The sequence below is a fragment of the Lytechinus pictus genome, chromosome 3 (genome assembly GCF_037042905.1).
Source record: "Lytechinus pictus isolate F3 Inbred chromosome 3, Lp3.0, whole genome shotgun sequence".
In the NCBI taxonomy this organism is placed as follows: domain Eukaryota; kingdom Metazoa; phylum Echinodermata; class Echinoidea; order Temnopleuroida; family Toxopneustidae; genus Lytechinus; species Lytechinus pictus.
The window spans coordinates 76,489,613-76,503,545 of NC_087247.1; the positions used below are offsets into that span (position 1 = coordinate 76,489,613).

At 39.0% G+C, this 13,933-nt stretch overlaps 1 protein-coding gene across 1 annotated transcript in view; it reads left to right on the plus strand.

Moving 5' to 3' along the window:
- The first annotated feature begins 192 nt into the window (after window positions 1-192).
- Window positions 193-13,933, plus strand: part of LOC129258044 (calcium-activated chloride channel regulator 1-like) — a 48,003-nt gene continuing 34,262 nt past the window's right edge. The window contains exons 1-2 of the mRNA XM_064096085.1: window positions 193-250; window positions 1,011-1,126. Of these exons, the coding sequence (XP_063952155.1) occupies window positions 193-250; window positions 1,011-1,126 (174 nt within the window). The remainder of the gene's footprint in view (window positions 251-1,010; window positions 1,127-13,933) is intronic.

Consider the following 13,933-nt stretch of genomic DNA (forward strand, 5'->3'; position numbering starts at 1 on the left):
CATTTGAAATTTAATTTTCCCAAGTTTCTCCATAATATTCCAGATATACGTGGTACATAACATATATAGATCGTGTATCTCTCAATGTTATTGAGGTCCTTATGTGTGAGCGGTAGTTAGCGGATCTATGATATCATATTTTATATCATAAAGATCGTCTGCTTCTCAAGTTTGCCGCTCCAAATATGAAGCATGTTGACTGAAAGGCTCATGCTAAAACAGGGTATCAGCCAACAAAAATCAAGACCGGGTAACTGTTCCGTCTTTTGGTAATCAGATACGCCTTGGTAGTCATGGTAATTGCTATTGTTACAACACCTGTATGTTCTCATTAAGATGTGCATAACCAAGCGACGGTGACTATCATTGGACCAAAGAAATGCTCGCGTTGATAGTCCATCTCTTCATAGGTCCATGGAGAAATCGAGTAGGCCGACAGTAATTTTCAAACCAATATTGTTGTTAAGTAAGCCCCAATCAAAAAGAAAAGAAAAGGATACGAATTGGTGAGATATAGAATAGGGAGTAAATATGCATGTACATAAATGACCAGGTAAACCAATAATTAGGATCATTTCAGTGGTTTGACCAAATTGTCACCCTGGCTACACATGCAAGAGAATGGTAGTTTGTGGGGGCAGGAACTGACCAAACATACCAATGAATTCTTTAGTTATCACAATTATTGTCGGCCCACGTTAAGTGTTGGCTCACGTTATGCACACGACACCAATCAAATTATTCAAGATAATGCCGCATATATCCTAACTAAGAAGTACGTTAGTCTAACCACAATGAGACGCAGGCGATAGCCTCTACATTTCATTGGATGTCCAACTTTTCATGCAAGATACTTCTGTAAATATTGAAGGACCGTTCTTCGATCCGCGAAGCAGTAGTCGGCAATTAACATCATTTTGTTGCCAGAAGTTTCGGAGCAACAAGGTGTACGATGGCGGGAAGGATCCTGTTAAGCTTGGTTATCTGCTATCTCTTTACTTGTTTTGTAGTATCGGCTTCTGATTTAAGAAACACGATTACTATTCATGAAGGAGGTTACGAGAATATCCTCATCGCTATCAACAAGGATGTTGCAGAAGACCAATCCATCATTGATAACTTGATTGTAAGTTTCATTATAAGTATCCAATTAATAACCTTTAATGAATTTGGCAAACCTGTATAAAAACGATCATAAAGGTAAATATGAAATACCTGTTCTCGAATACCAACCCTGAACAATTATAGTCTGCCTTAAAGTCCATTGTTATCTTGTATTAATACCAATACAGCACTGATATCGATAGGCGGATTTAGTTTGAGCTTTTAGACGTATAATATTATCCAAAAAGTCTAGCCAGGGAACTCCGGATAGCTTAATTTAGAGCAGATATTTTCAATATAATTTTCTAATGGTCTGCCTATATACCAAGAAAGTTATTAGAGAAATGGAGTTGTGTTAATTCTTTGTCAAGACTAATCCTAATATAACTAAAAAAGTGGTGCAATACATTCTCATAGAGTGTCAGCATGGTAAGGTGATGTTGTTTAATCCGAAACTTGATGTACTCCAGTTCAGGAGATTGAAAATTATTGGAAAGAGGCGGACCTAGGTTTTCGAAAAAAAAAAGAGTATAGAAAATATAGAAAAGATTGTTTTAAGAGTGTTTTTATTTTCAATCTGGTGTTTCAAAATGGTAAATTTCTGCTTATTTTTGGTAAAGTGAGTCGGATTCAACCAATCATTGAGTATATTCCGCATTTATTCTGATTTTCGTAAATCTGAATTTTATTTTTGGAAATCTGTATTTTATTTGTTGACCGTGTCTAAGCCAGGATTCTACTATTTGATTAGTAAATGAGATTACAAGGTAGCGACAAACATGACTAAGATAGTTACTGGGATAGATTTAGAAGATTTACAAACAGTTTTATTTGACGTTGTTGACTATATCCGTCGTAATTAGCCCGACTCCGAGAACGAAGGCCCCAATGTTAAGTTCTTAATTGGAACATCAAACTTACAAACGAGTTGAATGAAATATTTGTGTTATGATCACATGATAAGAATATTTAGCACTATGCTGACGTACTTGCATGGTGTTGGGATTATGACGTAAACGATAGATTATTTTGTAAGCGATCATAACAGGACAGAATAATACACAATACGACTTTTGGGGAAACAGTGAAGAAATTTAATTTTAGAAAAATAGTACGGTTTCTTGAATAGCTAATCACTTCATTCCAATGATTTGTTTTGAATTAGAAAGCACATGTTTAATTGCCTTAAGGACTTGGGTCAAGCGAATTCTTAATCTTATCAATACGTGGGGTATTTTAAAGGCTGGAGCGACTGGAGGGGGGGGGGGGGGCTAAATGGCTCCAAAGATAGCGCGATCGCGATGAAAATCGCTCGTCATCTATGACGTAATCTAAAACTTGTATATAAATTTGAATTATTCCAAACTCATTTTAAATTATTATTTTTTATGAATTATGCTAAGTTATGCATGAAATTAGAATCTTGATGTAAATCTATAAATAAAGAAACTTTAAGTGTTTTTTTTTCTTTTTGTTTATTGACTATTTCTGGAATCTTAATCAAATGCACATAAAAAGAAATAGTGTCGCTGACAATTCCCAACATAAAAACCCAAAACAACATTTTGATACCGAAATCATATCGGTATCAAAATGCCTTTGTCTCGCCTGCAGAGCCGAGCGGCGCCGACGGCGGTGTCGTCAACATTGAAATCTTAACCAAGGATAAGTTTTTGAAATGTCATCATAACTTAAAAAGTATATAGACCTAGTTCATGAAACTTGGACATATTAAGAGTAATCAAGTATTACTAAACATCATGTCGGAGTTTCAGGTCACATGTGCAAGGTCAAAGGTCATTAGGTTCAATGAACTTAGACCATGTTGGAGGAATCAATATCAAAATATTGAGTGTCGCTGACAATTCCCAACATAAAAACCCAAAACAACATTTTGATACCGATATCATATCGGTATCAAAATGTCTTTGTCTCGCCTGCATAGCAGAGCGAGACTATATAGGCGTCGGCAACGGCGGCGGCGACGGCAGCGTCGTCAGCATTGAAATCTTAACCAAGGATAATTTTTTGAAACGTCATAACTTCGAATGTATATAGACCTAAAAACTTAAACATAAGGGTAATAGTGTATCACTAAAGATCATGCCTGCGTTTCAGGTCACATGACAAAGGTCAAAGGTCACTGAGGGTCAACGAACTTTGGCCAAGTTGGGGGTATAAGAGGAATTGTCATAACTTTGACATTTTATGAATCTATAGTTCATGAAACTCGGACATAAGAGCAATCCAGTATCCTTAAATATCCTGTGCGAGTTTTCACATGACTAAGATCAAATGTCATTTATGGTAAAAAACACTTTGGTAATGTTGGGGGTATTTGTGGAATTTTCATCATAACATTAAAATTGTATAAATCTAGTTCATGAAACTTGGGCATAAGAGCAATCAAGTATCTTTGAACATCCTGTGCGAGTTGCAGGTCACATGCAGCGGCGTAACAGGGGTCGGTGGCCAGGGGGGGGGGGGGGGGGCAAGAGCCAAAAATTTCCCGGTCATATCATGGTATAAACAGGCGTAATGGTGTAATGAGGCGACTATTTTGAGAAGGCCAGATATTGCGTATCGGGCAGAATTTATCTTTAAAAACAGTTGCGAGCGAGCGAAGCGAGCGAGCAAAAATTTGGATCTTTTTGATACAAAAATCAAATTTTGTGATAGATTTTGACATGATATCCAGAAAATAATATATTTCACTCTTCTCTCTTTAGATTCCTTTTTTGTGGTCTGTACGCCACTGTGAACAGGATTCTTTGTGGAAGTAGCGTGAAGAGTAAAAAAAGAAGAAAAAAAGGGGAACAGTATAGCACATGTGCTAAAAAGCTGCTTTATATAAGTCCCGAGAGAGCGAAGCGAGCGAGAAAAAATAACCTTTTCATGAGAATCTAACTTTGAGCTATTTTTTGACATTATATTCAGTAAATAAAATCATATCCTACTCTTTTCCTTTGCTTTTCTTTCCTCTTTTTTTTATTATTCTTGTTTGTAGAACTTTTGGGGGCCATGCCCCAACCCTTCCATACGCAGTGCTGTGCGGTTGGGGTCCGGGCGGAGCTCCCGGAACTTCTTGATATCAAAGCCATTTAAACCTCGCAGATTGCCGCTATTTTAATCAAATCGCGGTCATATACAGAATATAGCTTTTACACAACACATTTATTCAACCCGGTTGCATAGTGAACCAAATATTTTTAAGGGGCAAAACATAGCAATGTGGGAAAATTTGTAAAAAAAAGTCGCCAGCATGCAAAGCGAGCTGGAAAAAAAATTACCAATTGAAATTAAATTCTAATTATGTGATAGCTTTTTCCATTTTATTCAGCAAATAACGCATTTCATTGTTTCCATTCATTTCATTATACGTTGTCTCCTACAATTTCTTTTATTTTCTCTTGGGTGTGGAACCAAGACCCCCCGCGCCTGTATGCCAGTGATTGATTGTGATTGAACGGGGGGCGTTATAGAGCCATTTGAAGGTTATAAATGAAGAGCCCCCACTGCGTGGGGTCTGGGCCCGGGGGGGGGGGGGCACTCGACCAAAAAAGTGGTAGGGGTGTGCCACAGGCGAGACAAAAAACGGGGGCCTTGGAGAGCGGGCTTATTGTAAAAAGGAGGGTCCTCGGAACGGGCTTCGGAACTACAAATGTTTGTGAAAACGGGGGTCCTTGGAACGGATCGCTAGCGTGTGAGTGCGTATGCATCCTTATGGAACGGGCATGCGTGCATGATGCAGCTAGCGCGGCCTCCGCCGGGTGCGCTCGCGCAGAGGCGATGGTCGGACAGCGCTCTGCGGCCGCTTTTCACCAAAATTGCAGCTCATTGTAGCAGATCAATGCGACCGGAACGGCGTAACGAAAAATATGCGAAGCTTTGGAGCGGATTTCTTTGTTCTTTTTCTCAATAAGACAAAAATGCTATGCCTTGGAACGGAAATTTGAGTGTAAAAATGGGGGTCCCCTCCGCGGCACATACCCACTATGCATTATATACTGAGTGCCCCCCCCCCCCCGGGGGGTCTGGGGCAAATCACCAGTAGCTTATTTGCATAAAATTTAGCAAGCTTATAGCACAATGTTGTATGCAGTCCATCTTTTTTCCCGCTCTTTAATTTCAATCATCGGCAGCCCGGTCGTGTAATTATTTTTTTTCCTTGTCCCTTTTCTTTTCCAATTTAGCTTTTGACTAACCCTCTCTACCTTCGTTTCCCGCTATTGGTTGCCATTTTGTCATCTTTTAATTCATTTCCCACCGTGATATTGCATTACATAGGCCTATTTCGGAATGATTTGTTCTTTCTCAAATGTTCTTCTTTCGTACATTTTCCCGCTTTCCTTCCTTTTCCATTAAAAAAAATTTGTTTTTTCTTCGTTTTCTTTTCCCTTTCCTTTTCCTCCTTTCCTTTTCCCCTTTCCTTCCCCTTTCCCTTTCTTTCTCCCTCCTTTTTTCTTTTTCCCGTTTTTCTTTTATTTTCCCGGTGAAATCCGCCAGGGGGGCAACTTGCTCCCCCTGCCCCCCCCCCCCCCGCCTGTTACGCCACTGGTCACATGACCAAGGTCAGAGGTTTTTACGGTCAACAAACCTTGGTAATGTTGGGGGCAATTTATGGAATTGTCATCATAACATTAAAAGTTTATGGATCTAGTTCATGAAACTTGATCATAACAGCAACAGTCTATCCCTGAATACATTGTGTGCGTTTCAGGAACATGACCAAGATCAAATGTCATTTATAGGCCAATGAACTCTGGCCGTTTTGGGAGTGTTGAATTTGCATCATCACTTAGAAAGTTTAAGGACCTTTCTCATGAAACATCGACATAATAGCAATGAAGTATGAATGATTGGTTGCACATGTCTTACAGTGTAGGTCACAGAATCATGGTCAAAGGTCACTTTGGGTCAATGGACATGATATTTTATTATCATATTAGTGTTTTCTTCTGTGAATGAAAACATTTAATGAATGAATATTAAAGGCAGTACTGCTGCTATATCGAAATGCAGGCGAGACTACCAGAGGCGTCCCACTTGTTTTTTTTCTTATGGTTGAAATTATCATATCAGCGACACCTTTTTTATCATAAACAACACGACGGATAAATTTGTTATCAATTTGTGTGCTTAGATAGAGTACCTTTTTCTGTTTGTTGTAATACCAAATTTGTTGGGATCATACTTATTCACTGTTGACTAAATATAAACGAATTTATTTGGATGGTTAAAAACCCACTTGGGTCAACTCCAACTAATAGTTAACCTGATCTGGAGCTGTTGCACAATGACCGCGGATCTTTTGTGATGATAATTTATTTCAAATCAGGTAAGGTAATCTTCCACTTCGCAGACACGAACCCGCAGCGGGTGGTTGGGATGCAAGTTTGAACCTGTCATACTTCATCCTTATCAAAATGCTCGCAAAGTTGAGCCTGCTCGGCAATGAAAAAAAGGGTGACATTCGTAATTCCGAAGGTACGTTATTTCGAAGGTTCGATTATTCCGAAGGTTCGTAATTCCGACGGTTCGTAATTAAAGTTCGTCATCCCGAAGGTTCGCTAATCCGAAGGTTTGTTAATCCGAAAACGAAATAAGGTTCGTTCATCCAAAGGTTCGCTAGTCCGAAAACGAAGTTCGGTAATCCGAAAGTTCGTTATATAGTCCGGAAATGAAATAAGGTTTGTTTTTCCGAAAATGAAATTAATTCATTTTTGTAACAAAAATGGTGTTGCAATAAAAAAAAATAACAGGATATTATGCAGTAATAGTTTCAAGGGAGGATATGGATGTTTTGGTCAAAGCGTGTATTGTTTTATGAATTGGCGCTTAGATCAAACATCTTAATTTTGATCTTCTCTGAGTAATTGCTACCTGATCGAGCGAATGGATTAAGAATTGGGGACTGTGTGTTGGGCACATGTGACCTTAAGATAACGGATTTTTTTTAACAGCTTATGTTGGTTATGATAAAAAATATAAACAAAATCCCTGTAGGTAAAAGATGCCCTTTTTCCAAAAGGGAAAATGCCTTCTTAAAAAATGAAATGTGCCCTTTTTAAAATACTCTTTTTGAAGTACAATATAATACATTTCAGGTTAGAAAATCTTTTTTTTTTTTGCTCGCGCTTAATTGTAGTAAGTAATTCATCCTTTTTCTGGTTATAGAAATGCTAAGAATGTCCAGTTTTCTGGTTGGAATATAAATTTTCAGCTCGCAATTCATGCTCGCGTCAATTCTTTTATTAGATAACATCTTTCTTATGATAACGAGAACTGCTCGGAATGTTTAATTTTAATTTCTTATCAAATGTCCAAAAGTTTGAGCTTGCGATTCGCGCTCGCATTATCTCGCGCGGGATGCCCTTTTAACCTAATATATTAGCCCCATATTTGACCAAAAAGTGAGTTTTAGAACTTCAGAGTTAATTTTTTTCCAAACCACGCAAAAGTGTCCCTTTTTTGGCTTTGCCCCCCCCCCCAAGGAAAATACGTTCAGCTGCGCCCCAGCATTCCCATCCTCATAACAATTGAAAATGAAACGGTGTTTCGACTCCCTTCCGGTATCCCCGGCTTCGCCAAAGATTGTTTCATTTTTCGGATTAACGAACCTTCGGAATAACGAATCTTATTTCATTTTCGGACAAACGAACCTTGGGAATGACGAACCCTATTTTGTTTTCGGAGTACCAAACCCTCGGAATAACCTTATTTCGTTTTCGGACTAACGAACATTCGAAATGACGAACCTTATTTCGTTTTCGGATTAGCAAACCCAATTTAGTTTTTGGATTAACAAACCTTAGGAATAACGAACCTTTGGAATAACGCCACAAAATGTTCGGATTAACGAACTCTTTTTCTTTTTCGGATTAACGAACATCGGGGTATAGGCAATTTACGTGTTTCGGAATTACGAAGTGTAACCCATTTTTGTATATCACAAGGGAGTGAATTAGAGGTTTATTCATTTTTTTTCTACCAAGAACTGAAAAAATAGGATTGACAAATGATTTGGAATGATGAAGTGCATTAGATATTCATTGCTGCAACTTGTTTCGTTATAACGGAGACACATTATACACACATGAAAAAATGAACTTATTATGAATTCATGTAATGACATAAGAAAAATGAAAGTGGGGATGTAATATGTATCATCAGCCCACCTAATTATGAATATTCTTGATGATTTGCATAAAACTTCGTTATTGTTGTCCGATCTTGATGAAATTTTAAGTATTTTGCTCTGTGAATTTTATTCTATTTATTAATATATATATATTTTCATCCCGGAGTACCCTTTTAACAGAGACATTTTAAGGAATACTTGTAGGAATTCATAAAAAACATACGTTTTTCACTGATTAGTGATGCGAGCGCGAAGCGCGTGATGAACATTTTTAATATTCTAAGCTGAACATAGTACTAGCTATTTTGTAATCATGCCACCTATCTCACTATAAAGCCCCTTTCACAATTGACGTACGACCATTTGCGACCTTATGGTCGTGCGACAGGCTGCAACAGGCATCAATCGCTAGTCATGTCATAAAACGCACAGAGGCTTTCACAAATGCAACAGCTGTCGTACAACAAAAAGAACCAGTAAACCCCGTTGCACGAGTAAGTCGCATATGCTCTTATTGTGCTCGTGCGATCACATGCGAGTGTTGCCCGAGGGATTGCGAGTGGAACGGTCGCATACATGCGAATGCAACGGTAGTGAAATGTTGTAAGCCGTGTTGCGATCGGTCTTGCAACAGTCTTATGGCCTATATATTATCGCACCCAGTCGCAAGACTGGTCTCTGTACACGTATGTCGCTAGCACATGTGCAAGTGTTGTGCGACCTCCAGTCGAGTAAATGCGACTACTCAGTTGTGCCACCTCTCGCACCAATTCGTTCAACGTTGAACAACACTCACACGATGATCGCCCGACCGATGGTACGACCTGATGCGAGTAAATCGATCGTATTTGATCGCGTTTGGATTTTGAATATGTTCAGATGCGACCAGTCACGACCACCTCGAGTTCGTGCGACCGTCTACAACGACTGCGAGTGCTCGCAAGACACAAGAGATCGATCGTGCAACAACAAGAAAAAACTGTTGCAGGCGGCCGGAAACTGGTGGTAGGCCCTACTTCAATGTGTAAAAGGTGCTTTAGTTCTTAACTCCTATTTAACACCGAGGAAAGGTCGCATACATGCGAATGCAACGGTAGTGCAGTGCACACCTAGTTATCAATAATGCATTTCCATTATTTGAAAGCAGGATAAAAGAGCATTATAGATTAAATGGTTACACTTCGTAATTCTGAAGGTTCTTTATTCCGAAGGTTTGTAATTCCGAAACACGTAAATTGCCTATACCTCGAGGTTCGTTAATCAGAAAACGAAAAAGGGTTCGTTAATCCGAAAGCGAAATAAGGTTCGTTGTTCCGAAGGTTCGTTAATCCGAAAACAAATAAGGTTCGTTAATCCGAAAAATGAAAACCGGGAAAGCAGAGGCAGAGGCAAGTGGGGGGGGGGGGGGGGGGGGGGGGGGTTCCCTGGAGGAAAAAGTGAAGGAGAGGAGGAAAGGTATAGAAAAGATTTAAAAAAAGGTATATCCCATTTTCTAGTCAAATTAAACAGTTTATTATGCTCAGGATTCGACTTTTGTACTTTCAGCGAGATACGCGATTACGCATCCTGTTCATAATTACAAAAAGTGCTGAATATAGAAAAAATGTTCAGCTCGCGCTACGAGCTCCCATCATTTGATTATAGAGATTTATATCCCATTCCTGAACTCCAACTAACAATCTTTGAAATATCAATTTTTCGTGTCAGTCGGCGCCACTCTGCCTATATATATATCAAATATTTAAAACTCTTTGCATTCGCATTAATTTAGTTAGATACTCACCCTATTCATGATTACAAAAGGAGTTTAAGTTGCTAGAGCTAAATCGCCCATGCACCAAAATTCTGCTCGCTTCACTCAGGGGTGGCGAAACCGGGGACAGGGGGGGGGGGGGTACTTGCCCCCAAAAATTCCCATAGGAAAAAGTGCCCTTTTTAAAATGGAAAATACCCTTTTTTCAGAATAAAATTTACCTTTTTTTCAAAATGGAATACCCTTTTTGAAACATAATACATTTTAGGTCAGAAAATCACAAAATTTTAGGCTCGTGCTTATTAGCATTTGTATCAATTTTTTTTCCAAGAATGCTTAGAATGTCCAGTTTTCATGTTGGAAAATCTGAAAAAATTGGCTCACGTTTCGCGCTCGCATCAAGTATTGTTTAGTAAGGAACTCATTCTATTCCTGGTTACAAAAAAATGCATAAAATGTTAAGTTTTCAGGTTGGAATATCACAAATTTTAAGCTTGCACTTCGCGCTCGCATTATTTGATTCGTGAGATATGTATTCTATTCATGAGTCACTAAATGCAGTCCTTTAAAGGTTATTTTCTGGTCAGTATATAAACAAATTACAGCTCGCGCTTCGCGCTCGCGTTAATTTTTTAGTAAGATACACATCTTTCTCACGATTACAAAAAGTGCTCAGAATGTTTAAGTTCATGTCTTGTTACATGAAATGTCTAATAGTTTGAGCTCGCGATTCGCGCTTTCAACATCTCATAAGGATGTTCTTTTAACAGAAATTAGTGCCATAATTGACCAAAAGCGAGTATTACAACTTCAGATTAATTTTTTTTCCTAAATATATATGTTATCAATCAGAAATCACTTCAAAATGGCTTTGCTCAACTTAATTACTACAAAACACACAACTACTTCACGCAGATGATAATCTCAGGTGAAAATATCCGTTTCCACTTAAATGCCCATTTTGACATTATAAGTGCCCTTTTTTACTTTGCCCCCCCCCCCCCCTAAACGAAAATACTCTCTGCCGACCACGGGCGGCGGAGCGGATGATTTTTCTTTGTTCATGGGGGGATATCTATTGTTGCGCCCACCCCCCAAACACAAAAGATAATCCTCTGCTCCGCCGCCCACGCCGCCGACCTGCCTCCATTTTTAGTAACAAAAAATGCCCTCTTCATAATGTTAAACAGTCCTTAATGATCAATTGGATCTTCACACTTGCATTGATTTGTTCCTTGAGATACACGACTCGTTCTCTATTAAAAGCCCGGTTTTCACATTGAAATATAAAAAAAAAAATCAGAGCGCGCTTCGCGCTCGCATCATTTCTTAGCAAGAAATTCATATTTTTCATGATTAAAAAGTGAATAGAATGACCCATTTTTAGTTCTAAACCTCGAAAAATCTCGCGCTTCGGATTTGCAACAACCGTTTATTGGATAAATATCTTGTTCTTTATTAAAAACGTCCATGAACTGTCAATTATTTTCAGATCGAAATACAAAAAAAAAAAATAAGTTCGCGCTTCGTGCTCGCATCAATTGTTCTTTTAGATACTCATCTTGTTCATAGGTACCAAAAATGCTTAAGTTATCAAGCTTTTAGATCAGAATATAAAGAAATATCAGCTCGCGCTTGCTTTATCTGTTTTATGAGATACGCCTCTTTATCCTCCTCATGAGTCACTAACAATCTGAAACAGGTACTCTTTTCCTGTTTTTAGGTCAGTATATTACAAATTTTAGCTTCTGACTTCTGCTCGCAGTAACTGTTTACTTAGATACGCATATACAAAAATTACTATTGAGAGCTAAAATTATTGTTCAGGTGTGAATGCATACAATATTTAAAAAATTGATCTTGCCCTCGCATTATTTATTTAAGCGGCCGATCGGGGAAAACGTAAGGAAAACCCCCCCCCCCTCCCCCGCATTGGGGAAAGCTGGATCAGCCCCGGGAGGTAACCGAACTGATCATGAACTACAAAGGGTTCACTCTTTTTTCTTTATATTCGGAACCCCCTCATAGAAAGTCATGGCTTCGGCCCTGATATGCACGGACACACAACACCCATATATGAGCATCCCTCACGCAACATACACACACATAGGCCTACTGTTCGGTGGATACGAATTTGAATGCATTCCATTTTTAAATTTCACATGGATTATGATAAAAAGAACATTAAATTTTAAGCTGTTATCATTTTTATCGTCATTAACATTGTCAACACTCGGCGTAACGATCACTAAAATTTTATAAACATTTATATTCTTTATTACCATTTTTATTATGATCATCGTTTGGATTATTATGATCATCATTAGTATCATTTTTATTTTTATTACGAGCAGAAGCTGTTATTAAAAATGACATCCCCTCCAATACAAATACTATTATCTGGAGGTTACTCGCACGCGACCAATTGCTCAGATAAAATCGAAATTAAGCCTATTCTTGACCCGGGCGCCTATTCTTAATGCAATACATGCTTTGGCCACAACACACACATGTATAATAGAGCATATGCATGTATTATCGATCGTTATTACTATTATTGCATAATATCGTGTTATCTTGTAATGACAACACCGTTTTTGTTACCAAAATGAATTAATTTCATTTTCGGAAATACGAACCTTATTTAATTTTCGGATTAACGAACCTTATTTCGTTTTCGGACTAACGAACCTTCGGAATTACGAACCTCATTTCGTTTTCGGATTAACGAACCTTCGGAATTACGAACCTCATTTCGTTTTCGGACCGACGAACCTTCGGAATTATTAACCTCATTTCGTTTTCGGACTAACTAACGAGCTAACGTTGTTGTTATTTTTGTAATTAAGACCTAAAAGGGGGCATTTTAAGCACTTTTATTAATCATAAAAAGATACGTATATATCACACAAACACACACAAAATGAAAGCTCGAAGCGCAATGAGAAATTCTGTTTTTTAAATTCATTTGAAAACAGAATATTTTAAGCGCCATTTAACCCTCTTGAACGGGGATTATGTCCCGGGGAGGGGGGGGGGTACTCGACCAAAAAAGTGGTAGGTATGTGCCGCGGGCGAGACAAAAAACGGGGGCCTTGGAGCGGGCCGGCTTTTCTAAAAACGAGGGTCCTCGGAACGGGCTTCGGAACTACAAAATGTTTGTGAAAACGGGGGTCCTTGGAACGGGTCGCCAGCGTGTGAGTACGTATGCATCCCTATGGAACGGGCATGCTTGCATGCAGCTAGGCAGCCCGGCAGCACGGCCGCCGGGTGCGCTCGCGCAGAGGCGATGGTCGGACAGCGCTCTGCGGCCGCTTTTCACCAAAATTGCAGCTCATTGTAGCAGATCAATGCGGCCGGAACAGCGTAACGAAAAATATGCGAAGCTTTGGAGCGGAATTCTTTCTTGTTTTTTCTCGATAAGAAGAAAATGCTATGCTTTGGAGCGGCTTTCTTTGTTCTTTTTCTTAAGAAGACAAAAATGCTATGCCTAATTGAAACGGAAATTTAAGTGTAAAAATGGGGTCCCCTCTGCGGCACATACCCACTACGCTTAATATACTGAGAGCCTCCTCCGGGGATTATGTATTTCATTAAACAGCAAATGAGTGCAATGGGAAGAGTAAATACACAGGCCCTAAGCAAATTATTTTATATCAGATTAAAAGTCCTTTTCCCCATATGATTCTTTTCTTTCCCCTTCTTTCTCTCCCTCGTGCCCATCCCCGTATAGTTAAGCCATGTCCTGAGCGATTTTTGTAATTATGAACAAGATGCATATTACTCAAGAATGAAAGCAGGGGCGGCGGAGCGAAGCTGAAAGTGGGGGGGGGGGCACAGGGGAAAAGGGCACATTTTCTTTCGAAAAGGGCACTATCTTAAAACAAACAAAAAATAACTACACCACTCACATGACTCATGAAACTTAAGGCACG